Source organism: Emydura macquarii, unplaced genomic scaffold (assembly GCF_026122565.2).
Source record: "Emydura macquarii macquarii isolate MOO-44397 ecotype Brisbane River unplaced genomic scaffold, CSIRO-AGI_Emac_v2 contig_3295, whole genome shotgun sequence".
In the NCBI taxonomy this organism is placed as follows: domain Eukaryota; kingdom Metazoa; phylum Chordata; order Testudines; family Chelidae; genus Emydura; species Emydura macquarii.
In genome coordinates this window covers 6,137,267-6,164,361 of record NW_027133432.1, presented here as the reverse complement: position 1 = coordinate 6,164,361, position 27,095 = coordinate 6,137,267, and the positions used below count along the sequence as shown (strand labels likewise).

The window sequence follows — 27,095 nt, the reverse complement described above, 5'->3', positions numbered from 1 at the left end:
GTACAATTGGCTGGAAAAGCATACTCAGAGTAGTTATCAATGTTCACAATCAAGCTGAAAGGGCATGTCAAGTGGGGTCCTGCAGGGATCACTTCTGGGTCTGGTTCTATTCAATATATTCATAAATGATTTTGATAATGGCACAGAGTATACTTATAAAATCTGTGGACAATACCAAGCTGGGAGAGGTTAAGTGCTTTAGAGGACAGGATGATCTTGACAAATTGAAGAAATGTCTGAAATAAATAGGATGAAATTCAATAAGGACAAATGCAAAATACTCCATTTAGGGAGGCATAATCAGTTGAACAAACACAAAGTGGGGAAAAAATTGCCTAGGAAAGAGTACTGTGGAAAAGAATCAGGAGGGTTATAATTGGATCACAAACTAAGTAAGAGTCAACAAGGAAACACTGTTGCAAAATTAAAAAAAAAAAGTGAACATCATTCTTGGATGTATTAGCAGGCATGTTGTAAGCAAGCCATGAGAAGTAATTCTTCCCCTCTGCTCCGCACTCCTACAGACTCAGCTGGAGTACGGGGTCCAGTTCCTGGCACCACACTTTGGCAAAGACGGGAACGAAAAGGAGAAAGTCCAGAGAAGAACAACAAAAATAATGAAATGTCTAGAAAACAGGAGCCGGGAGGCAGGACTGAAAAGAAAAGGGTCTGTGGAGTCTAGAGCAGAAAAGGCTGAGAGAGGCCACGGTGACAGTCTCCAGGTAGGTAAAAGGTTGCTCTACGGAGGAGAGGGATCCCCACCAGGGGCGGGGCAGGGCAAGAACCAAGGGTCTTCGCTTGCAGCAAGGGGCTGTGTGCTGGACAGGAGGAAGAACTGCTGCCGGGCAGGTGAGCGCTGGCCCAGAGGGGCGGCTGGGGCACTGCAGAAGGGGTCGGGGAACAGCCGTCAGGGAGGGACTAGCTAAGGCTCAGTCCCGCACCCGCGCCGGGGGCTGGCGCAGGGAGAGGACCTGGCGAGGGTTTCGCGCTCTGCCCCTCCCAGACCCCGCTTCGCTGGTGGCCGGTTTCTGAGCCCCGCCCGTCCACAGCGGGAGGGGAGGGGAGGGGAGGGGGGTCCCCAGCACCAGGCGCGTCCCATGCCGGCGCGCGGGAGGAGGGGGGAGCCCCGGCAGGGGAGGGCGGGGCACTGCCGCGTTCGCTCTCACCGGACCCGACTCGGGAACCTGCTCCCCCCTCCCCCGCACCTGCCGTTGGTGCTGCCCGGCCAACTCGCGTGGGTCGCGCTCGCGCGGCTTCCGCCCGTGCCAGGAGCGGCTGAGCGCCAGGCCGTGTGCGCCTGCGCGGCCGCTGATGGAGCGGTGTCGGTGGGGTGCCGCTGCGGAGAGCGAGAGGGGGAGCCGGCTGGCCAGGTCACGTGATGCGCCTGGAGCCGACGAGCGCTGCGGACCGTCCCCAGCCGCCGGACTCGGAGCCCGGCGCCTCCTCCGCTGCGCCCGCCCTGCCCTGCCCGCGGGCACAGGCCGGTCAGCGCGAGGCGGAGTCTGCGGGGAGATACCCAGCAGCGGCGCACGCTTAAATTAGGTGCTCGGCGCTAGCAGCAGCAGCAGCAGCCCCGGCACCGCAGCGCAGCGCACCCGCCCCGAGACCGCTCCGCTGCTGCTCGCCATGAGACCCGCCGCCGCCGAGCAGCCGGGCAGGGCCACGGGCCTCGTGTCCAGCCTGCTGAACGACACCCTCGAGTTCTACCGCTGGAGCTGGAGCATCCGAGGTACCCGGCGCCGCTTGCACCTGCCGTGCCCCGGCCGCCGCTGCACGCCAGCCAGCGCCGTGCCCCAGCCTCTGCTCCCCGCCTCTCCACTGCTGCCAGCGCTCCCCCCTCCCCTGCCCCCGGCCAGAGCCATGCCCCAGCCTCCCCCCGCCGTGCCGCAGCCTCTGCTTCCTGCCAGCCTCCGCCGTGCCCCAGCCTGTGATCCTACCTAGCCTCCACCATTCCCTCGTCTCTGCTCCCCCAGCCCAGCCACTGCTTCCTACCCTAAACGCAGCCTCTGCCTTGCCCCAGGTCGCCAGTCCCTATTACACCCCTTATGGATTTCCTTCCCTTCCCTGCCTAGACCCAGCGCCTTCTACTGTTCCCCATCCACCATTCCCCTCCTATCCCGTCCCATTAGCCCTAGCTCTCCGCTTAGGCGCCCTTTGCCAACCCCTGCTGACCACCTCATCCCGTTATCCCTATTTACTGCAGCCTTTCTTCTTCTCCCCTGCTGTTCTCCATCGACCCCTGCCAGGCCTGCTATCCCCAGCCTTTCTCCACCACCTTCTTCCCATCCACTCCGGAGAGAAGCTGTCCCTTCCCGTCTCCCTCCCCCCTCCACCCCCCCTTTACTCGCTGTCACTGTCATACAGCGGTCAAAATGGCTCCATTCCCCCTAGACACCGTCTCTCCGTGCGGAGCAGACAGGGACTCTCGGTCCATTAATAGTGCATTGAACAGTTCTGGTTTTAGCCAGTCAGTGGGGGTGGGGAAAAGAGGAAGGTGCCCTCCACCTCTGCAGGTGAATTATGAAATATTAGTTTCTTCTGCATCAGCTTTTTCTATCAGGGTCCCTGTTCAGTTATAAATACTGAGATCTTATTGGTGCGTGAGGTTCTGTTCCCCCTCCAACCCTTGTAGGTGTTACTAAATTATATGTTATGGTTTGATAGTGGGAGCTCCTTATTGGAACATGACACTTTTCATCCCTTAGCTATATTAAATGCTGTGTTGTAGCCTGTGTTAAGTAGCGATCATATTCTTGGTACTCTGGGATCTTATTGCTAAGAGAACTTCTACCTCACTTCCCTCAACTTACTTTCTTGGTAATATGTTGATATAGCCTAGAATTTGATCGTAGCAATAAACAAGGCCCATGTATTCCATGACATGATATACTTAAGTTTCCCAACTACCACCTGATTTCTCTGGCACATTGGAAATTATACAGGAGCAGCATTTAAATTTTACAAAATGGGTTATTTTTTAGCAAAGTAAATAGGGAACCAATTAGTATAATCAATACAGAAGCTGTTCTGCTATTTATTTTTAAACTAACAGTACTAGTCCATTTTATACTGTTCCCACATCTTCCATTTACTGCATTTTTTTCATATTGATAACACATAACTACAGTGTAGAAGCTGTCAAGGGGAAAGCTGGAGGTTTTGGAAGCTGGGGCAGGGTGGGAAGCAGCTTACAGTTTTGGGACAGGGTTGTTAGTTGGATGTTTCTGCTAAAATGATCAGCAGTGAAATAGTTTATAGTAGTGTTCAAATTGTCATTTTTAGATTTCAGAGTTATCCTGCTGATTTTACCTGGGGTAGGTACACACTTGTCAGAGTTACTGTTGCAGGCAGTCTTCAGACTCAGGAAAACAATAATGCATCTATTTATTCTTAGTTTGGTTTTTTTGGTTGTATATAGCAGGGCATGGATTCCACAGTTGTGAAATGACTGAATAATTGAATATATGGAGCCTAGGTTACACATCTTGGGAGCTCACTACTGCATGAGCTGCCTTTCCCCTTCCTGCTCTTCCTCCCAACCCCCTGCCATCTGTCAAATAATAAATTAAGCTTGTTATAGATACATAGAGCTTGTTGTTTCATGATCAACCTTCCCACCCTATCTCCTGGTTTTACCTTGATGACATATTTTAAATATTAATATAATCCCATGCACACATCTCAGCTATGTTTAAAATCTTCCAGAAGATGATTTCAAATAGAAAAGCTGCAGCAGTAATACATTGCAATCAGCCAGTGTGTGCTATACTCGATCCATTTGCATGTACCCACATAGTACATGCAAGACACACTCTTCTTGATAATCAGTGGTATAATCAAAATGAAACAAAATAGTTGTACGGGGTCTTTACAGCCTTTTAAGGAGAAGATTTTTTGTTGTTTTCCTGACTATTGAATGTATTTTTATTATCAACCGTACACTGTGATACAGTACAATAACCATAGTGGCCAAAAGAGATCTGAAAGATGGGAAACCCAATGAAATGGTGATTACAAAAAATAGTAGCAAAAGAGATTGCTGTCTTCTATTAAAACTGCATATTATAGAAAACTTTTTTTGATACTGTGCTGTTTCCTTGTGCCATAGGCAGTAACCATTTTGATGGTTTCTAAAACCATGCTGAGCTTTTTTCTAATTAGATCTTCAATAATTTTTCATTATTGTTCTGTTAATTGCTGTTAATGAAATAGTATTGTAACCTAGGATTTTATTAAAGGTAAAATGTCAATTACATGTGTGTGGGGAGAGAAGGTTTCTTATGAGCATCAGGTTCTGATTTTTGGAGGCTCGCTGAGAGGACAGTTTTGGAAGTGGCCTAAGCCATACCCTAATCATGTTAGTAGTTCTTGTTAATATAGTGGCAAGATGTGTAAGTACTAGAAAGAGGCCCTAGTCATAATCAAATGTAGTAATGTAAAAAAAAAAAATATTTGCATCGTGTAGTTTGTCTGTCATGTCTTATCTGAGGACACAGCATTGTCATGTCATGACACTGGAGCTGTCATGAGTTGCAACATCACACACAATGTCCCAACTTCCATTTATGGATTTGTGGCAATCTTGCTCTTCTGTATAAGCTTTTACTTGGGGAAGAAAATCATGGAGCATGTGGATACCCCTCTAAACTAATCTATGTTACAATCATGAATTTACCACCATCATGTCCTGATAGCAGTGATGTTGCTCAACAACCAACAAAAGAAAAAATCAAACAAGACAAACTGTGCCATCCAATCACACTTCACAGCACAGAGTCTGATGAAATTATGCCATGTACTATAGTGACATTCTTCAGCTAATGATATCATGCAGTGGTATTACACAATAAACCATACTGAACCATCATTACACAGCAACGTTGCACAATACACACATGAAGAAATGGTATTCCCATTACAACTCCTTCTCAGCCTTCCCCCATTGTATTTGTTTATTCTAGCCTTCCCCCATTACCTTCTGGTTTCACCTCCCATTTGTAAACAGGTATCCCAGCCTCTCTGACCTCTCCTCATAATGCACAACTGGATCTTTCTGCCACTTTACAATGTTGCCCCAAAATCCAGAAATGGGACTCGGGATATCTTGGCTCACTTCTCAATTTTGGCATAGCACAGAAAGTCTATCTTAGCTCCAACCTATCATAAGATCACTAGGAAGAGGTAAACAATTGTGTTTTCTTTTAAATCAGATTAATCTGTTCTGGGATTATAAACTATTGTGGTAACTCCAATTGTACTTTTTTCATGGTGTCACTAAAGGGCAGAGTTAAGGTTGTTTGGATGCCCTAACTGTACAGTTCCACACCTTAACCCATTTTGATTTCTTTTAAGTTTAACATTAACTTTGAATTTCAGTATTTAAAAGGCTTGGTTTTGAAATAATTGCAACATCCTTGTAACTTTTTTCCTTCTTAAATTACTTATGTACTTTCAACTTTAACAACTTTTCGGTCTTGGAATACTTTTCTACTCTTTCTTATCTGTTTAGGCCCCAATCCTGCAGACACTTAAGCACGTGTAATTAGTCATCTGAGTAGTCTGATTGGAGTATATGGGACTATTTTCCATGAGAAACACATGTATAACTTTAGTGTTTAAAATCAGGTCTTTGAGTTTAAACTAATGTGGATTGATTTAAATCAGTAAGCAGAAAACCTTGATTTAAATCAGTTTGAATCTTGTTTTGCATTTGTACTTTTTTTTAAAAGTAATTCTCATTAGTTAGTATCATTTGCTATTACTCTTTTGCTAACCAGGAGGATAACCTATATCTAAGCAATTATAGCAATTATTCAGATTCTTACATTTTTATGTTAGAAAGAGGTAAGTGACAATTCTTATTTACTAGATAACGTTTTACTTATTGTGATGCTCACCAGTGGTCACCTAACCCCTATTTCCCCTCAGCATGAGGAAGTCTTTTCTATGCCTGCTGTGGATCAGCTCCCTGAAACCCACCAGCCTTTGCCAATACAAGCACTGCCTTGCAGGCCTCGTTCTCTGTACAAGTAGTGATAGGCACACACCAACCCCCAAGTCTATGTAGCATTCCCTGTAGTAGCCAACCCCATATCCCTTGGACACTCATAGCTTTTTTTTTTTTGGTAATTCTACCAATCTTAGGAACCATTAGGAAAGAGAGAGAAAAACACAGAAAATATAATGCCACTATATAAATCCATGGTACACCCTCACTTTGAATACTGTGTGTTGTTCTGGTCACCCCATCTCAGTAAATATATTTGAATACAGGGAAAGGCAACAAAAACATTAGGGGCTATGAAACAACTTCCGTACGAGGAGAGATTAAGAAGACTGGGCCTTTTCTGATTGGAAAAGAGATGATGGGGGTAGGGGGAGGATATGATTGAGATCTAAACAAACTGGAGGATTGGGCCAAAAGAAATCTAATGAGGTTCAACAAAGAAAAGTGCAGAGTCCTCCACTTAGGAAGGAAGAATCCCCTGCACAGCTATAGACTGGGGACCGACGAGCTAGGCAGAAGTTCTGCAGAAAAGGACCTGGGGGTAACAGTGGATAAAAAGCTGGATATGACTCAGCAGTGTGCCCTGGTTGTCAAGAAGGCTAATAGCATATTGGGCTGCATTAGGAGGAGCATTGCCAGCAGGTCACGGGAAGTGATTATTCCCCTCTATTCGGCATTGGTAAGGCCTCATTTAGAGTATTGTGTCCAGTTTTGGGCCCCCCACTACAAAAAGGATGTAGACAAGTTGGAGAGAGTCCAGCGGAGGGCAACAAAAATGATTAGGGGTCTGGAGCACAGGACTTATGAGGAGAGGCTAAGGAAATTGGGCTTGTTTAGTTTGCAAAAGAGAAGAATGAGGGGGGATTTGATAGCGGCCTTTAACTACCTGAAAAGGGGTTCCAGGGAGGATGGGGCTAGGCTGTTCTCAGTGGTGGCAGATGACAGAACAAGGAGCAACGGTCTCAAGTTGCAGTTGAGGAGGTCTAGGTTGGACATTAGGAAAAAGTTTTTCACTAGGAGGGTGGTGAAGCACTGGAATGGGCTACCTAGGGAGGTGGTGGAATCTCCATCTTTAGAGGTTTTTAAGCTGAGGCTTGACAAAGTCCTGGCTGGGATGATATAGCTGGGGTTAGTCCTGCTTTGAGCAGGGGGTTGGACTAGATGGTCTCTGAGGTCCCTTCCAACTCTAATATTCTATGATCTATTAAATCATGAATAGTGGGGCAAAAATGAATAAGGAAGTGTTATTTACCTCTTCACATAACTCAGTGAAATTAATAGGCAGCGGGTTTAAAACAAACATAAGGAAATACTTCAAACAATGCACAGTCAACCTGTGGCACTTGTTGCCCTGGGAAAGTTGTGAAGGCCAAAAAGTATAATTGGGTTAAAAAAATAAATAAGTTCATGAAAGGAACAGTATATATCAGCTGGTAAGAGTCAAATCAGGATTACCACTTTGCTTAACAGCACGGCACTTAGATATATATATATATATATATATAGTGAAAATAATACTATTATTTGACTCGTTCTTAAAATGTAAGTAAGAGTATTGGAAACAAAATGGTTACATACAAATCATTTCATGCTCTCTAGAGACTACATTTAATTAATAAGTTTGTTTCTTGAGACAGGAGGGTACTGCACCCAACGCTTTCTTTCCAACCTTTCAACCGAGGCTGGCTTAGTCCCCTCTTTCATGAAGCAAACTTGCTGTCCATTTACTTTCTCAGTGAATGAGTGGGTGCCTTCTTTGTCCCCCAAATATAATAGAGCAAACCTTTGATGTGCACCTCAAGATAGGATCAAGTTTCCCTCCCTCCGCCTGCTGCTGTTTGCTTCTTCCTGTTACTTTTCTCTCTAAGAAGTTTTTTAAATAATCATTAGCATTTAGTTTAGATGGGGAGAGGAGACCTATTGTGAACCACAATACTTAATTTACACATAAACAGCACAACAGGTAAACATTTCTTGTCTGACAGAAAATCTCTTCTTCACCTTTGCTGGCGACCAGTCTCTAAGAACATAAGAATGACTATACTGGGTCAGACCACTAGTCCATCTATAACACTAACCTGTCTTCTGGCAGTGGCCTGTGCCAGATGCTTCAGAAGAAATGAACAGAACAGAACAGAACATCCCCTGCCATCCAGATCCAGCTTCTGGTAGTCGGAGGTTTAGGAACACCCAAAGCATGGGGTTGGGTCCAAGATCATCTTAGTTAATAGCCATTGGTGGACCTATCTTTCATGAAATTATTTAATTTTTTTTAACCCAATTATACTTTTTGGCCTTCACAACTTCCCCAGGGCAACAAGTGCCACAGGTTGACTGTGCATTGTGTGAAGTATTTCCTTATGTTTGTTTTAAACCTACTGCCTATTAATTTCGCTGAGTGGCCCCTGGTTCTTGTGTTATGTGAAGAGGTAAATAACACTTCCTTATTCATTTTTGCCCCACAATTCATGATTTAATAGATCTCAATCATATCCACCTCCTACCCCATCATCTCTTTTCCAAGCAGAAGAGTCTCAGTCTTCTTAATCTCTCCTCATACGGAAGTTGTTTCATAGCCCCAAACGTTTTTGTTGCCCTTCCCTGTATTCACATATATTTACTGAGATGGGGTGACCAGAACAACACACAGTATTCAAAGTGAGGGCATACCATGGATTTATATAGTGGCGTTATATTTTCTGTGTTTTTCTCTCTCTTTCCTAATGGTTCTAAGATTGTTAGCTTTTTTGACTGTCATTGAATATTGAACAGGTGTTTTCAGAGAACTATCCACAATGAACCCCAAGATCTCTTTCTCTTTGAGTGGTAATTGTATGTGTAGTTGGGATTATGTTTTTCAATGTGTGTTTCTTTTCACTTAACATTGAATTTCATTTGCCATTTTGTTTGCCCAGTCACCCTAGACACAGACACAGAACATAATTTTTGGTGTATATACATAGTTCCTTACACAACATCCATACATTTGTTTGGCAATAATATTGATGACCAGTGTGACACCAGCTTTGATCTGAGACCTCAAATGGCATACTTTAAACTAGAATTTACATACCAGACCCTGGCAATCCCTGTAACTCCTGCATAACCCTTCGCTAGTTGGCATTAATTGGTTCTTGGGTCACACTTATGATTTGTGTTGAATAGCATTTGGATGAAAGTAGGAATTAAAGATGAACAAAACCAGCATTTTAATATTGTGTTAGGTCTACTTTAAATGTGCTGGATACATAAGAAAACAGATGGAAAATGTGTTTTGATTAATTTAATCTGTTCTATTAAACAAAGGAAGTATTCTCTGTAGTTAGTGAATTGAACTAATTGTTCCTGGTCACCATGTCCTTCAAGATTTATAGAATTAGTGTATCTCATCCTCTCACACCTCATTTTAGAGTGGAAGAAGAAAACAAACTTTCTTACTTTTTCCAGCTCCCAATGAGATTCTCAATTTTGAATGAGCTAGTCATTGAACTGAATCAGTTGAATAAACTGAAAAGAAAATAGTCTTTCTGCACCTACAGCAGAGGCCACTATTGTCACAAGCTCATTTAGCACTTCAAACTATAGTTCCAGGTGGTGAGTCAGTGACTTCCATCAGCTCATTTTAAAGACTGTCAGATCCACTCACTCAAGGCCAGAAGGGACCATTGTGATAATCTGGTCTGAACCTCCTGCACGTTGCAGGCTATAGAACTGCACTTATCCACTCCTTTAACAGGTCCATAACCTCTGGCTGAGTTACTGAAGTCCTCAAATCATGATTTAAAGCCTTCAAGTTACAGAGAATCCACTATTTGCTCTAGTTTAAACCTGCAATTGACCTGTGCTGCAGTGCTGCTTGAATAATATTGATTTGATTCAAATGATTACTATACTGTACTAAGTGTATGCCTTAACATAAGTAGTCATAATTTCAAATTTAACTTTAAATGGTCTTGTTTTAAATATTAAACCTGTTTGTTTGAAAGTTTAAAAATAAATAAAATCCAATTTAAATAAAAATCAGACATTTTTAAAAATAATTGTTGTGTCCCCCCCACAACCATTTTAAACTTTTCAGGGAAGGGAGTACATATAACACAGTAGGGGCCCTATTGAATGATTTTTCTCCTTCCCATCTCCCATATTGATTCTTCTGTTTTATCTTAATCAGTTTTTTTCCATTCTGTCTGTGGTTTATTCTGGCCTTATTTGCATTGTCTTTTCCCCTCTTCCACACAATTTCTTTCCACACCCCCTTAGCTCTATATCTCTGCATAGGGGACACTTGAGGCTTTTGGCAGCTCAAGAGGTGACAAAGGCAGTTTGGACAATCAGGCTGTGCAATTGTACCAACTACAATATTAGCTGGATAATGGTACTGAAATAATCAGCAACAACATAGTTAACAAGTCAAGCACCAGCATGTTTATTTTTAGTTTTCAGAATTAACACTCTTTTGAGATGAATGAATTCACCTCTGTTTGTTCATGTATTGTTTTAGAATATCTGCAACACTCAGGAAGACAGCATTGCATCTTACTTTGTTTTAAAAGGAAATTAACCTTAAAAGCTGTTACCATAAAACTAGTGCAGTTTAAAATCCTAACATTAATATAGCTTTCTGCATTTAACCTGCTTGTTTCTTTTTAAAGAAAAAACAAATAATCTTTGTTTAATAAGCATTTAAATGGCCCCAAATAGGTTTTTAAGTTCAGGTCTCTTTGAAGTGAATGGGATGTAAACCTTTGCTATTCTTGTATGATTAGAGGGTATTTTTAGTGGATCTAGGTTAGGAGGACAGTAGTGGCTGCATCTTTACAAATGTGAGAGGTAAAAAATTAACTTTCGGAATTTTGTAGGATATAATAAGTAAGATGAGACCATGACATTCTAAGATCCACATTTTTCTTTCATGCCCATAATTCTGTCACTGATGTTAAAGCCCCATGCGTTCTTTTCTGAACATTTTGCGATGTGTTCTTCAGTGAGGGCATGTCTATACATACACTTAACTGCGTGGCACACGGGCATGTAAATCTACAGTACTCCAGATACTAAGTATCTGTGCAGACCCTGCTACAGCATACTAAAAGTATCCTAGTCAGTGCTTTGGCATACACCTGATTCAGACTGCAGTATGTCACAGTGCACTAGTGAGCTTTTAGTGTGCATCAGCAGGGTCCACTTGGACACTTGGTGCATGGCATGCTGAAGAACTGTAGATTTACACCCCAGCGTGCCACATGGTAAGAGTACAGATAAACTTGCCCTGAGCCATTTGCATTGTCCCAGCAGCATCTTTCCCATGCTTGCCAAGGTGGGTAGGATAAGTGTGTAATGGTGTCAAAGAAAAACAGCCCAATTTTAGATGTAGGTTTTCTGCTGATGTTTGCTGAGTGTGCCCAGAAATGATTTGGTTTGTCTTTTTTCGTTTATTTCTAACTATTTAATCCCCCCATCCTCTCCAAAAAACTGACTTTAGAACTTTGGTAGTTCTGTAGCATTCAAAAACTGTGGTTAGTGGGAAGGCTTTTTGTTTACAATGGAAATGCAGTTTCTCCACTAAGCTGTATGCTCTCTCCATTGTGACCTGAGGTGGAGATGGTGGTTCAGCAGAGGAACTGCATACAATCATCTGTGAGCAGCCAGCTGGAAGTCTTTTGTAACTCAAGATAGATGTCATGCATGGCTGCGGGACCTCACAACAGTGTTGGCTATCTAGGGAGCATGCGGGCTGTAACTAGCTGCAGCTCCAAAAACCTTCCAGACCCATAGCATCATTGTAACAATTTAAAAGTCTCTGCTAGGACTGCTATGTGATTAGACTAGTCTAGCGTCACTTAATTGTGCTAGTGCATGTCAAGGAAACATTTCAGCGCTATGCCTACAGTCTTCTGGTGCTTATAAGTATGTGAAAAATATCCATTTAGATGGATGAGAACAGAGTTACAGTCTCATCCATAAGGATTCAAAAACTAAAGTTTGAAAGATGTAAACCTCCATGCTTCTGGAAATAAGTCAGTCTTTAACTGCAGGGGCAGGAAGATCTGCCAGTGAGGAATTATCATATCATAACTGCCTGTTTCAAGATTTTCAAATATAAACTAGACTAGATGACCAGTGGTCTGATCTGGTACTGCAATTCATTCCATAGGTGTGGAATGCATGCATTTTATACTGGAGCCCCCTAATGCTTCTATATCTTATTGTCTGGAGCAAATGTGGGTTTATATAGCTTGGCTATAGAGCTTTCTGCTCAAATATGGCTCGCTTAATTCATTCCTAATTTGAGATTAAGTGATTCTGCAATGAAAGATGAGATGATATCTCCATTCTAAAGTTCTCATTTTAGTTGCTTACAGTTCTCACAAAATTAAGTTTTTTATCTGAAGCTTTTTAGTCCTGGTTTCAGGAAAGTTTCCCACCAACCTTTCCTTCAACAATGCTTCACAAAAATAGACTCTACTGTTTTAGAATTACATTGGCACTGGGTAGGTTGAAGGTATTTTGAATCAGTTAAGAAACATTTAGGATGAGTGTTTTGATTTGTGTATGTCTGCTCATAGCTAATAAACTAAACTCTTAAAAACTTTAGATGTGGCATGTAGGAATGCCTATTTTAGTAAACTTTTGCCTTGTTTAGAGAAATTTGGTTTGGCAATAACAAAGTTGTGAATATATGAAAGTCATCTACTATGTAGACCTATTATGTTCCTGCTCTGAAGAATACACCAAAATGCAACATTTGCGTGTTCCCACATGCTGATTTTGTACATGCATGTGCACAGTCACTCACCAATGACTGTAGTCAACTTTATGGGGGAGGAGTGCCCAGTGGGGAGGATGAGAGTCAGGAGGTGGTTTGAACAAGGTGATCTTTTAGACTTAAACACCTTCTTGACCTCAGAATAAGTTTATGTACCCTGTGAATTTGGCTCCTTTATTCAGTGTGGAATGGTTTCACCCTTTTCTTGAAGCAATTGTAATTGTAAGCATAAAATGATGTAATACAGCAATATAAGGTGATTCTTAGGATAAATATAATATGGGAGTCACAAGCTGAAGTATTTCTAGGGTATTTTAACGTTATAAATATTGCTATGTACGTATCAGGGACAAAACGATATATCAGGGCTGGGCTTCCTCAGTACTTTAATGGGAGTGTGTAAACAAACACATAATTTTTTTAATAGATGCAGGGGGTTTCTTTTATAGCCATATGATTTATATAGTTCTGTCTTTAAGTTTACATGTTGCTCTAGTATTGGTACAGTATAGAAAGTCAAACTAATAGCAAGGCTTTATTCCAAAATCCTTACATTCAAAAGACAGACTCCTTTTAATAGATTTAGGAGCTGTGCAATAAAGACAAACCCCCCATTTGTTCTCTAGCTCTTGATTGCTACTGAGAAACAGCATAATCATACTTAGTTTTCTAGGTAGCAATATTGGTTTTGAGTGCAAAGTTACTCTTTCCCATTTCTGGCTGGAATGGAGTCCTTAGATGCATCTATGCAGTCTGTTTAAACTTTTTCTTTCCAGAATGTATACATTATGTTTCAAGAATGATTGATTGATTGAAATTGCATTTTCATTCTACAAACCTTTTTTTGGTGGCTTATACCTTTTTAAAGACAACTGGTTTTTTACCTGAAATTTTTAATACTGCTTGTACCCAGCTCAAAAGAGGAGGGTTTTTTTTTTATTAGTAGTAATAGTAGTAGTGAGTGGGATGAGAGTGGAAGTATTTGAATTAAATATTCAATGTTTTAAAAATGGGAGGTAATTGACAAGGCCAGTTGCTTGGCTCCCATGTTCACTTTTGGCCTATTAACCATATAATTCACCAGCCAAACTGTTAATGTACCCACTCTCCAGTACTCTTACAACACCTATCATGGCTGTCACAACAATGGTGTGCATGGTGTTGTTAAATCCTCTTACACTGGATCTATGCTGTTTTCCTCATTAGTCTAGCTGAAGTGCTGCTGGGTAAGAGAAGGCCCAATCAAACAGCCAGCTAGGATGGTTAAACTTGGAGTGGGCTCAGAGAAGAGCCATGAGATTGATTAAAGTATTGAAAGACATGCCTTATAACAAAAGACACAAGGAGCTCAATCTGTTTATCTCATCAAAGAGAAGATTAAGGGCTGACTGGATCACAGTCTATAAGTACCTAGATAGGGAACAGAAATTTGATGAGGTCTCCTCAGTCTAGTAGACAAAGGTATAACAAGATCCAGTGCTAGAACTTGAAGCTAGACAAATTCAAAATAATAATAATAAGGTGCACATTTGTAACAATGACAGTAATTTACCATTGTGCATTTGCCATCACTCAACATTATTAAATCAAAACTGGATGGTTTTTCTAAAAAATATGCTCCACTTCAAACAGGAATTAATTCAGGGAAGTCCTATGACCTGATACCTACCTCCAGCTCAGTGATAAATCTCTGCCTTAATTCTCCATCTGTAAGCTAATAAATTAATAGTACAGTGGTAGAGGGAGAGGAGCATCAATTCCTAAGTAGACAGATATATTAAAATCCCTTTTTTTAAAAAAAAAAAGCCACTTTGTCCATGCTACTAATATCTTAGGTTATTAGAACTGAAATAAATTAGATATCTTACTTCCTTTCTCCTCATAGTACTGTTTTATTTACTTTTTGCATTTTTCTTAGCTTGAATTAGTCAGTTTTACTTTTGTTTATAGATACTGCTGCTATTCTAATTCAGTAGCATCTTTTCATATAATAGCAAAATACTGCAGTGTTTAAATTGCAGATGCTATAGGGGAAGGTTTATTTTTTAAATTTGTTTCTACTGAAAGTTAAAAAAGACCTGACATTTCTATTGGTCTTGGGTTTTGCAAAAGCTTGTGTCCCCCCAGATTTAATCTTTGGAACAAACTAGACCTGTTACTGTCACTTGAAGTGTTGTGTATGACACAACTGGCTGAATAGTGTCAGAAGAGGAATTTAGCAGAGGTATGGGTGGGAAAAGGATTGTTTTCTGCTCCTCTTTGCTGTTTATGGAAACTGAGGTCGGAGGTCAGTTCTCATTTTCAATTTCAAATTGGACAGACCGGTTGGTCATTCACCTCAGGGTATAAATGCTGCTTCTCTTAACCAAAAATCTGAGAATGGACATCTTGAACTACTGAGCAATGGGACCCTAAGAGGGTTCACTCACCTCTAGGGCACCTCTTCCTGGCTGCTTAGGAGATTAGCTCCTTACAGGTCTGGCACCCCTTCTGTTGCTTGCTCTCACCATGTTCCCTCTCACTCTCTAGGACTCAGAGCACACCCTCTCCACAACTCGGTCCTCCAGCTGGGTCACTCTGTTTCCCATTCCGGGGCAAGTGCAGGGCAGGCGTATATCAATGTCTGTCCACATCAACTGTCCAGTTGCCTTTCCAGGCCATCCTCTAATTCAAATCTATGGTACTTTCCTTAGCGGTGGGTAGGGGAACCAGAGGTCACTCACTACTCCAGGTTCCAGTACAGGGACCCTCTGTTCAGCAACCACAGTCTGCTTACTCCCAGACCCTGTTGCTATGTCCCTGTGCTCCTTCCTACTCTTCTCCTCTATCTCTGTCCCCTCCAGATTGTCAGTGGAACTATTTCACCCCCTCAGGTGCTTGCCAGAGTCTATATTCCAAACACATGTTCCCTCCTCCTCCCAGGGAGTGACTGCAGACCACTTCCCCTGCATCCCCCTTCTCAGCTTGTTGCCTTCATACCAATCCAGCCCACACCAGCTCAGCTGAGCTTCATCTTCTGCTAGAGCTTGCCTAGCCCACCTAAATCTCACCCAGATACAGCCTGCTAGAATAATTAGCCCCTTCCCAGCTTCCTTAACCCCTCCAAGTGAGAACTGTTTTTTTGACATCCTGACAGACTCTTTTGGCATCCTGACAAGCCAAAAAAATGTGATAGAATGTATTTGCAATAAATGCAGTATTTGAAATGTTTCTGATGTGTTTCAACCGATTCTTCAGTTGACAAAGTTAGGACCCAGTGTTGCAGCCACTTATTACTGAGTGTCATGCTTTGTACCGTGAGTGATTCCCTTCCTGTCAAAAGTTCCAGAAGGGTAGCCATGTTAGTCTGTATACAGCAAAAACAATGAGAGTCCTGGAGCACTTTAAAGACTAAAAAGTTTCTGCAGGCATAAGGTTTCGTGGGCTGCAACCAGTAGATCATGTGCAGTAGAAAACACTGTACTTGTTAGAAAACATTTGCTATTCTTTAATAAACATTTGGGCATTATTTTTGAAGTGCAGTTTAAATTCTTAAAAATTCCATAAGAAGGAAGCTAATTTAAAGCCTTTGTAAACATTTTGTTACAGGTTAATATGTGTGAATTCATTAATCCTGATTTGCTTTTTTATGATGGAATTATTTTGTTTCGTAAAGTCCTTACTTAATGATAGCAATAGGAGAGCTGACTGAAAGTACCTGAAAAGTCAAATAAAATAAGAGTACCTCAGGAAGTGATCAACTAGTTAGTGATATCTGGGATGCTATCATTTTTGATGGAATTATTAAAATATCAGTTTAACATTTTTTGTCAAAATACAGTGAATAAGCTAACAAAGCTTGCTTATGAAGTACTTCTTTAGGAATGTATCCATTTAAAGACATCTGCAGAAGTGATGGTAATTGGACAGATGGATATGCTGGATTGGCATTGTAAGTGTCTTTGCGCTGAGAATAGTAGCCATAGCTATTAATACTTTGAAAGGCTCCCCAGATAAATTAGTGAGTAGCAACCTTCTAGCTACAGAATGAATATGCTCTTAATCTAAAAATGTAGACTATTGTGTGTTGATATTACATGAAATATGAATGCAAGGATGTTTTAAACCTGCATTATGCATTTTTAGATGTGTAATGCTTTCCAAAGCTAATATAGAAATTAGATGGAAAAGACACATTAGACCATGCAGCATCTTCCTGCCATTGCAGGATTTTCACCAGAATACCTACTGGTAGGTACAGTATTCTTCTGCCTCTTTTCACAGTTTATACTTACTGGTCAAAATAATTTGGAAAGATTAATTTTTGAGTCTCTAATAACTAACTTTGAGTCTTAATAACTAACAGATAATTAAAAAAGAAAACAGCCCATAGATTTGACAGAAGCAAATTTCACACCAAAAAAATTAAACACTGTGTGATATGATTTGATAGAGCTTTATGTTTTAGCTCACTGCATCAGTTCAGCCTTATTGATTTTTTTTCCCCTAAAAACTTTGAAATGTAGGTTAATTTTGTGTCTTTTTAGTGTCCTTGTGTTCTTTGTTTCCATAGCATGTACGTGTTTTAATTAAATCCTTTATTGAGTTTCTCCGTCAGAGCATGTGTGTAACTTCCATTAATGCTAAAGTGGCATGTGTCTCATAAGGAGAATTAAATATCACAAGGATAGGTGCTTCAAAAAAGATTAAAATATATATTCTTTATCTCTTGCTTCAGATTTGCAAGGTGGGATTTTGAAGAATTTAGACACACTCACACGCACAATTACTGTAAAACTTACTCCATATAAAGGGCTAATTTTTATATAAATACGTTTCTCATGTAGTAAAAACATTAACATTTGTCACTGCTAGAGTCCCTTGTTTTGTTCTGAATTCATTCTTTTGGCTAAGTGCACATTAAAACTCTTTTACCTTTTTGGAATATACATTTTAATTTTCTTACAAAAAGAGATGTAGCTGTGATGTGGACTATACTGTAATGAGTCATTTTATTTGTGATCAAATTAGAATCTGGGTTTTAGGATTTGAAAGATAAATGCATTAATCCACTGAACTATTCAGTCACTCTCTGTCAATTCTAATCAGGTAAAGGCATTGGTAATTTTGAATTGAAGCAGTTGGAGGATTTTTTAATTCAGGGGTCAGGTTTTTTGCTTTTATATTTCATTTTCATGAGGAGACTCATTTCTCAGCTGCTTGCATGTGAATTTGCAGATTTAATAAGTCACTTTAAAAACCACAATTTTCTGTGCCCAGATGTCATCTGCAGTGATCATGCTGTCTAATGAATAGGGTGCAGAATAGTATGGATTTTGCTGAAGAAAGCATGTTTCTGATTTTCTTGCCTGATAACAAAATATTTTCAAATTCAGTATAAGTACTATGTTATCTGACTGTGAATTAATTTTTCTGAAAAGAAACTCAGGGCAACATCAGCGTGACAACAGACTATGTTCTTTTGTACACCTCAATCAAGCAACCTTAAATCCGTAAACTAGTGAAATTGCTTTACTGAAGGTTTTTTTATGTATCATCTGATTTGACCATGACTGTGTGAGCTATTTAAAGCTATTATAATTGGGTTTTGCATGGACATGCAAATAACTTACACAAGAAATGTTGAGACATGGTATACACCTCCAAATAACTGGTATGTTTCCTGATGTATTCAATACATTCCAATAGCTCTACTGTAAAATATACCTTTGCATACATCTGAGTCTCATAAATGAATATAAGGAACTATGGTATAATAGGTGTGATAGAAGTCACAATTAACTTAATAGTGGAATGTCAATAGTAGAATTGATTAGCCAAAGCATACCTCTGATTGCTTTCACAGTAGGGGAAGTGAGAGGGATTTTATCACCCCTTGTTCAGGCACATTACACCTAAAACATAGTAGAACTGTCCTAGGGGAGGGCTAGGCCACAGAAAAGCCACCCAGGCAGACTGAACCTCAGTGCACAATAACAAGCAATAATCTATGGTGCTCTCTATGAAAATACTTTGGGTGGACCAGGGGAGCCGCTATTAACAGTGTATCTGAACTATGCAGGTCCACTGTCCAGATATTCTTCTGTAGGGGGAATGTACAATTACAGTTCAAGGGTTGTAACAACAGCTGTGTAGTTGTTTGTGGTTGTTCTTCACATTGCTGGGAGGATTGCCACCCCACTCACATATTTCCTGATGAATTGCGTAAGTGTTGAAGCATTCACCATATGCAGAACAGACAACAGATCCATATAATATTTTTTACCAGCTGTTGTACAGCTTGTAGTCTTATTCTTTGTATTGTGATTTGGTGACCTACTAAAGGCATAGCATTGCACCAGTACACATTAGGGAATGTAATTACACTACGAAAACTATTTTTCTTGTCCTTTGGAGACTTCAGCTTTACTAGCCTTTTTGTATTTTGTCAAGTTTTCATCCTGTTTTTGAATTTCAGTGTCCCAGTTGAAATCTTTGGCCATAATCCTGAAATGGATCTGCAGAGGCAGGTACCTGCAGCAGTGTGCAGCCCTATTAAAATCATTAGGGGTCATCATTGGGTAGAGGAGGGGTCTGTTCATCAAGATCCAGTTGCAAGATCAGGGTATTCTTTGGTTTTGTCTCTCCCAGAAGAGAGGGAGACCTCAATATCCTCTAGAAACTGTCCGATTCTTTTGAGTTTAATGGAATTGAAAATTGAAAAGTTAGTGTTTGTCGTAGGAAAATGGTGATGGAATGTCTCCCGTATTTTTTCTTATAGAGAGAAATGAAAATATAGGAGGAGATTTTATATCTGGCTATTTTTGTCAGGGGGAAAGAGGGGAAGAGCACTAGTTCAATTAACTATTGAACTAGTAGCTAAAAATCTACCTGTCTCTCTTTTTACTTCTGTGTCTTTCATAAGGTTTATCTGCAATTGTGATTTCTAACAGAAAGGGTCATATTCTCCGCTCCAAGGAGTTCACAATCTAATAGGATCCCCTTTTTTATTCCATTCTGCTCATGCATAAAAAAGCACTTTTGGATTACCATGAGAGCATAATTTCTTTTGCTACTCAGAAGCAAACTATGGAACTCTGCTTGTAGAAGACCTTGAATCATTTAATATTTTCTATTGACAGGAACTGACGGGGAAAAAAAACCCAATACCCCAATCCACCTCCAGACATACCTTAAACATAAGCTATATAAAAAGCCACAAGAGTAAAAGAAAAATGCAGGTAGAAGACCATCAGGGTTCAGGGCTACCCAGTTGATTGCACTGAGTACAACATGTATGATACCTGCCTCATGGGCATGTAACGTGTGCATATGGTGCTAGCAACTTACAGGACTCAGAGTCAGAGTACATACAGGCTCTTAAGGTCAGAGAGAGTGAACTGGAGGAGCATAGGGAGACAGAGGAGACTTCTGGGGACATAGTAGAATAATCCCACCTCCTGTCCTGCAGCCATTGTACTGTTAGGGAGAAGGAGAGCATCAACCTGGTTTCTCTTCCTTGGGCTAGCTGCTTTTACAGGCCTCCAGCTCTTCATTGCAAAAAAGAGCTTAGACATTTGTAAAAGCAGCTGGAAACGGGGAGAAAGTGCCTGTACCATGTGATTTGTCCTTTCTGCAGGGCACAGTCCAGGAAATTCTGCTATATGTAACTTGTTAAAAGTCCAGATGGTTTCAAGATATGTGACCCTAAAATGTGGTTCTAATTTGTACAAATGGAAACATGTTTTATATTTCCTCTCATTAATTCATTATAATTCCTCTCATTATATTTCCATTCTCATTAATGTATCAGTGTTGCATAATTTACATTTAACCTGGGATCAGGAGGTCATGGATTAGTTCAAGGTTATGCAACATGACCAGAAATAATGATTCTTCAGGCCAAATTTTACCCTTAGTTACATCTGTGCAACTGTATTCCTTTCAGTGAGATTGCACAAGTGAAACCCAGGGCAAAATTTTAAGACGGTGATATTGCACAAGCAGCCCTATAATCGGAATTTAATTAACAATACCACTGATAGTGCATGAGCCAGAAAATAATTCAGTTTTCTGTCCTACAGCTATGCTGATGTTAGTAGAAAAGTTACTCTTTGTATGTAAAGTAACTAGATACAACTCTGAGTACAGATAAAAAGCAGATCTGCTGATTAAACTGGTGCCATTTTTTTTAAAGAGTTCTTTTTCAGAGTGGAGCCATGTTTTAATTACTGTATCTTAAAGCTGTCACTAGATTCTCAGACTAGCAATGCTTTTTTGACATTGATCCAGGACTTAGTATAGTAAATTCTGGGTCTGTAAGTATAACTTCAGTGACTCTCCAAGTTTGTAAATGAAACCTTGGTCTCGCACATGGCAGCACTGTTACCGTCACTAAGGCAGCCCTTTAAACTGTTTTATTTAGTAGTTTTCCAATACTCAGTTCTGGGATATAGGCGGCTGACCTATATATCAAGTAGTGGTCCTGCATAAAATTAAACTTAGTGTAATTAAGTAAATTAATGCCTACTTTAAACTAGTAAAAGCAATTAATGTTACCACATTTGTGTGTATCTATACTTGAATCTGAATGATATTGGTGTCTGAATTTTGTTGTAATAATGTGACTGCAATTTGTGATGTACAGTGATGCAACTGCTTTTTTGTGGATCTGACCAATATAGTTTGCCTAACATAGTAGTTCCCTGGCTTTTGAATTGTGTAGATTAATTTGCATTTTTCCAACCTTCTAAATATGTAATGTTACTAAAATATTTTCTTTGTGTTTAAAAATAATGAATGATCAGTGAAAGGACAAGTGCTTTATCTTTTAACTAGCTAGCTCATCTATGCCAGGTAAGAAAGATGTTATAGGAAACTAATTTTAAGAAATGTGATACCTATGTTTTATTCAAACTTCATGAAAAACCCTGTAATTTTTATTTCAGTTAATTTATGTTTTATTTCCCTCAGACAAACGTGTTGATGACTGGTTCTTGATGCAATCTCCATTTCCGACCCTGATTATAAGCACTCTTTACCTCATCACTGTCTGGCTGGGCCCCAAATGGATGAGGACAAGAGAACCCTTCCAATTGCGCTCCTTGCTAGTTAGCTACAACTTTGGAATGGTTCTACTTAACTTCTATATTTTCAAAGAGGTTGGTCTTGTATTTTTATACTTTGAATTGTGGAAGAATTCACGACTTTGAGATTGTCAGATTGTATAATTTTTATATTCTCTAGATAATTTTGTTAGATGTTCTTGAAGCTGTATACATTCATGTTTGGTTTTTTTAGAGCTTTGTTGGTAATGGTGTCAGTGGAATTGGTATATATCATGAGTTTTTGAATCAGCATCCTGTAAGAGCATATATGCAGGAATCACGTATAATAGCTTGACTTTTTAGTTCTTTGTTTTAACACTGATGTTAAAAATCCTTGTTTGAGGACAGGGCATGTCTGTCCCTGCACCAGATTCTTCTTAACAATTACCCTGGTGTAAATCTGGAACAGCTCAACTGAAGTCAGTGGAGTTATTCTAAATTTATACCTGTGTAAATGAGATCAGATTTTGGCACCCTATCTTTAGGTTTCTCAGACAAGCTATTGTGTTAGAAACAGAAGAATAGCTACATTATATTAGCTTTTATTTTCAGTGTATGTCTGCAAAATACTAATGAGAAAATGGAAATTTAAATTTGCAAAAAACAGTCAAGATTTTTGGTTTGTACATGTTGATCTTTAGAATGAGAACAAAAGAGGTAAATCATTTTCATTTATTTAAGGGCAGCAAGGCAAAATCTTAAAATAGTATTCCAACTCAGTTCATAGAGTTGTCTATTGAAAAACATGAGATTTCACAAACATGGATTTATGATAGCCAAGTTCCTTGGTTTTGCTGCCTTCTACACTTAGGCCTTATCTACACAGATAAATTGACCAGCATGGCTAAAGCAGAATAAGTTACTACTCAGTAGCTATTCTGGAATAGCTCCCCATGTGGACACTTCATTCAATAAAAAGTCATTTTATTCTAGAATAGAGCATCTCTTAGGGGAGTTGTTAAGGAATAGCTATCACAGAATAGTTTATTCTGCTATAGCTATGACAGTGAATTTCCTTCTGTGGGAAAGGCTTTAGTGGGATCAAGTTCAGTGACCTAAGCTTGAATTATCTTGCATATAACTTTATAAAGTGAGAAATATTTACCTGAATGCTCTGATTAGTAGAACATCCTTTACTATTTTTTAGGGCAATTCATCTAAATTCAGCAAACCCTTTGCCCACTTGAAATTTGTGACTGTCTTCATTCACTTGCTGGAAGAATTTAGATTTTGCTAGCATGAGATCTGTTGCTAGGAGCCTGGAATTAAGCAAGTGAACTGTGCAGTTGAAACTAACAGCTTTTAAGAACCGGACTCTTAAAAATCTATTTTTTTGTTTTCATCACTGATGTGGTATTGTTCCCAATTATTTCTGTATATTGACCAGGGCTGTTTTTACAGCATTGTTGGGCTGTGCTGAACCTACTTGTGTCAAGACATACTTCAATAGAATGAATTTTAGCCATGTCTCCTCAGTGATAATCCTCCCCCTATTAGATTATTCAGAACATACTTGACCACAATCCTTTCTGATTTACACCTCAGACAATCCCACTGAAGACAGTAGGATTACAAAGAGTATGTGGTATTGCAAGATGTGACTCAGTGTGTCTCATCTAATTGCAAAGAATAAATAGTGCAGTGTCAGCACTACATTTGATTTCTTTGGCTAAAGATGGGAAGGGTGAAGGCAACTCCAAGGTCCTCCCTGAAGACTTGTAATTCAGGTAGTGTATGCTGGGGAAGGGGAGATAGTTGATCTAAAAATAATTTATTCTGCACTTGACATCACATTACATCACTTTTCAGGTACTTTTCAGCACTAAATTTAGAAATGCTAGTAGTAATTAAAAACTTAATGTCAGTTTATTCATGGTCACAAGTGCTGCTTATCTTGTGAACTTTGCATTGAAGAACACTGATATAGAAGCGGCAGAGCTCAAGACTCTTCTCCATTCTTTTAAAGAACAGCAAGACCAATTTCAGGATACTCTTAATGTGTTACTCTCCTCCCATGATAGAATGTTTGAAGTTACCAGGGTGCTGTTGGAAACGCCTTCACTGCACCAAGTCCGGCTTCAAAAACCTGTTCTACTCCCTACTGCTATCACTGAAATTTCTCTGGTGTGTTTATCTAATGTTAAAACTATCAGTGTAACTAGTACGAGCTCAGAGAGCAATAAAGAAAAACTGGAGAATGAAGTAGAACTTAACACTTTAAATCAGATTAATTGTGGATATAATGAGGAGTCTGATAACCTTGGAAGATTAAAACTTCAGTCTCTAAAAATGAACTTGATTTCTCTGTGTTTGCAACTATTTTTTTTAAGTTTTTGTTTTCTTTTTGCCTAACATATGTAAGCAGAGTAACATTCTACTCATTTATGTTTCTGGAGGTCTCATACTACTTCATATTGGTCCATTAGTTTTAAAAACAGATGACTCCTAGCAAGGCAGATGTAGTTGTACAGCATAGGTTATACTCAGGTGACTACTCAAGATTTGTATACTTTTTGGAATTTCAATTAAGCCCAGAAAGACTGGATTCACATAGAAAATAATCAGATTTTGGTATTCCTAACATATCAAATTCTAATACATATTGGTAGTCTGAGTCCTTCTGTTTTGCAAGAAATAAATTAGAATATTGTGTATAGTAAGCTTTTAATTTTGTTACTCTAGTTTAAAATCATTATCCTGAATATTCAGTATATATTAAGCAGGACTAAATGAAAGGCTTGCAGTATCACGAGGCATATTTTCTTGATCTTAGAGACTGACTGGAGAAGAGTATTTGAAGTAAACATTTGCTCCTTGAGTTTTCAGAGATGCATGGTTTATAACCGTGCAGCTTTGATTTCAGACAGCATGATGTTTTAGTGATTTACTGATTCAAGGACATTTTAACTTACATGAGTAACACGATGCAAGATTCCCACCCACTCTTATGAATTATTAGAGTTCACAAAATTTCATAGTAGATGACAGAATTTGGCCCGAAATGCTCTATAGAGTTGACACAAATCAAATTAACCAATAAACTCAATAGACATTAGGTACCATTTAAACTTCAAAACATTGTCCAGTGTCCTTCCTGAGGGCTAAATCCATCAACAGCCTTATATACCTTTTGACTGTGACACTCATACATTTTTAAGGCAAGAAAGGACAATTAGATCATCTCACCTGTCCTGTATAACACAAGCAATAGAATTTCACCCATAGAATTTACCTCTGTTTCGATAGTAGGTGAACTCATAGATGGGATCAGGCAGGTAAGTGGGCTGGCTTTCAAATGCGTTGTCAGAGGACCAGTGGAGTATGTGGAATTAATTGCACTTTCTCCCTATGAGCTCTTTTGTGAAGGGTTGTTTTTGTCATCTCTCCCTTTCAGCGTGTATATGCAGCAGCTAGTCTAGCTTGATGCCGTGAGCTGCAGATTTGTCAGTATTTGAATGACATGCAACTGTACATCATCTCTTTGTTAGAAATTATGTTCTCTTTTTGCTCTCCCAGTGTCTGTCAGAGATGGGGATGCAAAGCAGTAAACTCATTGAAGATTGATCTGTATAAGACAGAAGTGACTGCGCAGTAGAGGCTGGAATAGGGGCTGCATTCTCTTCTGGAGGTCATCTGTATACCCACTCTGCCGTTATGGCTGACAGCCTAGAAGTCGGACCTGATTCATTGCTGTCTTTGGATTTGGAGATATGGGGTGGGGAGTCATGGCACACCTTTTAAAGTTAATCAGGAAGCTGTGGCCTCTCCTTTCTAATGAGAATTCATTGCAGTGATGAAACCTTTATCTTTTTCAGGCTAAATTACTGCAAAGTGCTTTATTTGGGATTACCCTTCCAGAGCACTTGAAAGCTTCTGCTGGTACAGAATGCAGCAGTGAGCCTCTAAGTGGGATGTATCTCTATGAACACGTTATACCGGTGCTTTGTATTGGTTTTGTATTTGCTTCTGGGTACAGTTCCAAGTGTTGATTAAAATATTGTAGCTCTGAATGATCTAGGTCCCAGCTATCTGAGAGTTCATTTTCTCTCCTATATTCCATCATGAAGGTCACTCTTCTTGTTGGTTTCATTAAGCTGTTCTGTGTCTCAGAAACTTGCCTCCTCTGGTGGCAGGGTCCATGTTTGAATGGCTTTAGGTCACAGTGGAAGTCGTCATAATTTATTCTGTTCTCTAAATATCTTGCAGACTGTTCAGTTTATTCATTTTTTTTCTGAGTATTTTCTGTTCAGTTTATGAGCCCACTTGTCATGATATCAGCTGATATGAAAAAGTACATTGTTGAAACTAAATATTGACCTCTTTGCTAAATAGCATCTTTGTATTGTAAATAAAAATGATTTAAAATATCGATTTTGGAGTAAACTTATAATAATAGTAAAACCACTAATAAATAATACAATTATCTTTTTATGGAATCTTTCCCCTCATACATAATTTTAATATTTTCAGCTATTTTTGGCATCCAGTGCTCGAGGATACAGCTATATTTGCCAGACTGTGGATTATTCAGATAATATTTATGAAGTCAGGGTGAGTACCCCTTTTATGTACTTTTTTTTTCTGCACAGACATGTGTTGTTTTAAGCTTTAACTTAGCAAGTGTGAAAACAACATGTTTGGAAGAAAAAGATATTGATACATCTTCCTTCCCCCTCTCCCCCCACCCCATTCTCTTCTGTCTCTTCCCCTGGTTAGCTTCATGTCATCTTTCTCTTACTTCTGCAAGACGGACTAATATCATATACTGTATATTACATAAACATATTAATATGCAGTTTTCAAGATACACATTCAAAATAAAGTAAAAAAATGCAAATAGCAAAATTCTCATACCACTGTGAATTTGTTCACATACTACTTCTTTTGTATGACTTAAAACCAGCAGTGTTAGATGTGCAAGTCTAGGCTGGCAATCCAGTTGATTGTTTCAGGTGACAGAGTGGATAGCAGAGATACCACTGGAATGTGATTGTTTGGGACATTGATTGACAAGGTGTTCCATAGTTAAGTCTATTTTCACAGTCAGTCCCCATTTATGAAAAAAGTAGGTGCATCTGTCATCTGATGTGTGGATGTGTTTTAAAGTCAACCATATTTTCTGTAGGAGTGAAAAGCCACAGGTTCTTTGGTCTGGTCCTTGCTGAGGTGTTTATTTGGGATGTTGACATTTCACCTTACTCACCATTAGTCTTTGGAGGAAAACCCAAGTCTTTGA

General features: G+C 39.7%; 1 protein-coding gene across 2 annotated transcripts in view; it reads left to right on the top strand.

Moving 5' to 3' along the window:
- Positions 1–671: 671 nt before the first annotated feature.
- The window catches only part of ELOVL4 (ELOVL fatty acid elongase 4), a 50,793-nt gene continuing 24,369 nt past the window's right edge, over positions 672–27,095 (top strand). The window contains exons 1-3 of one of the 2 annotated variants that reach the window (XM_067532651.1): positions 672–722; positions 21,726–21,913; positions 26,330–26,410. In XM_067532651.1, coding sequence (XP_067388752.1) covers positions 21,752–21,913; positions 26,330–26,410 — 243 coding nt within the window. In that variant the 5' untranslated portion in view covers positions 672–722; positions 21,726–21,751. Of the gene's footprint in view, positions 723–1,474; positions 1,730–21,725; positions 21,914–26,329; positions 26,411–27,095 lie in introns of those variants that run through there. The other variant, XM_067532650.1, reaches the window with a different exon arrangement.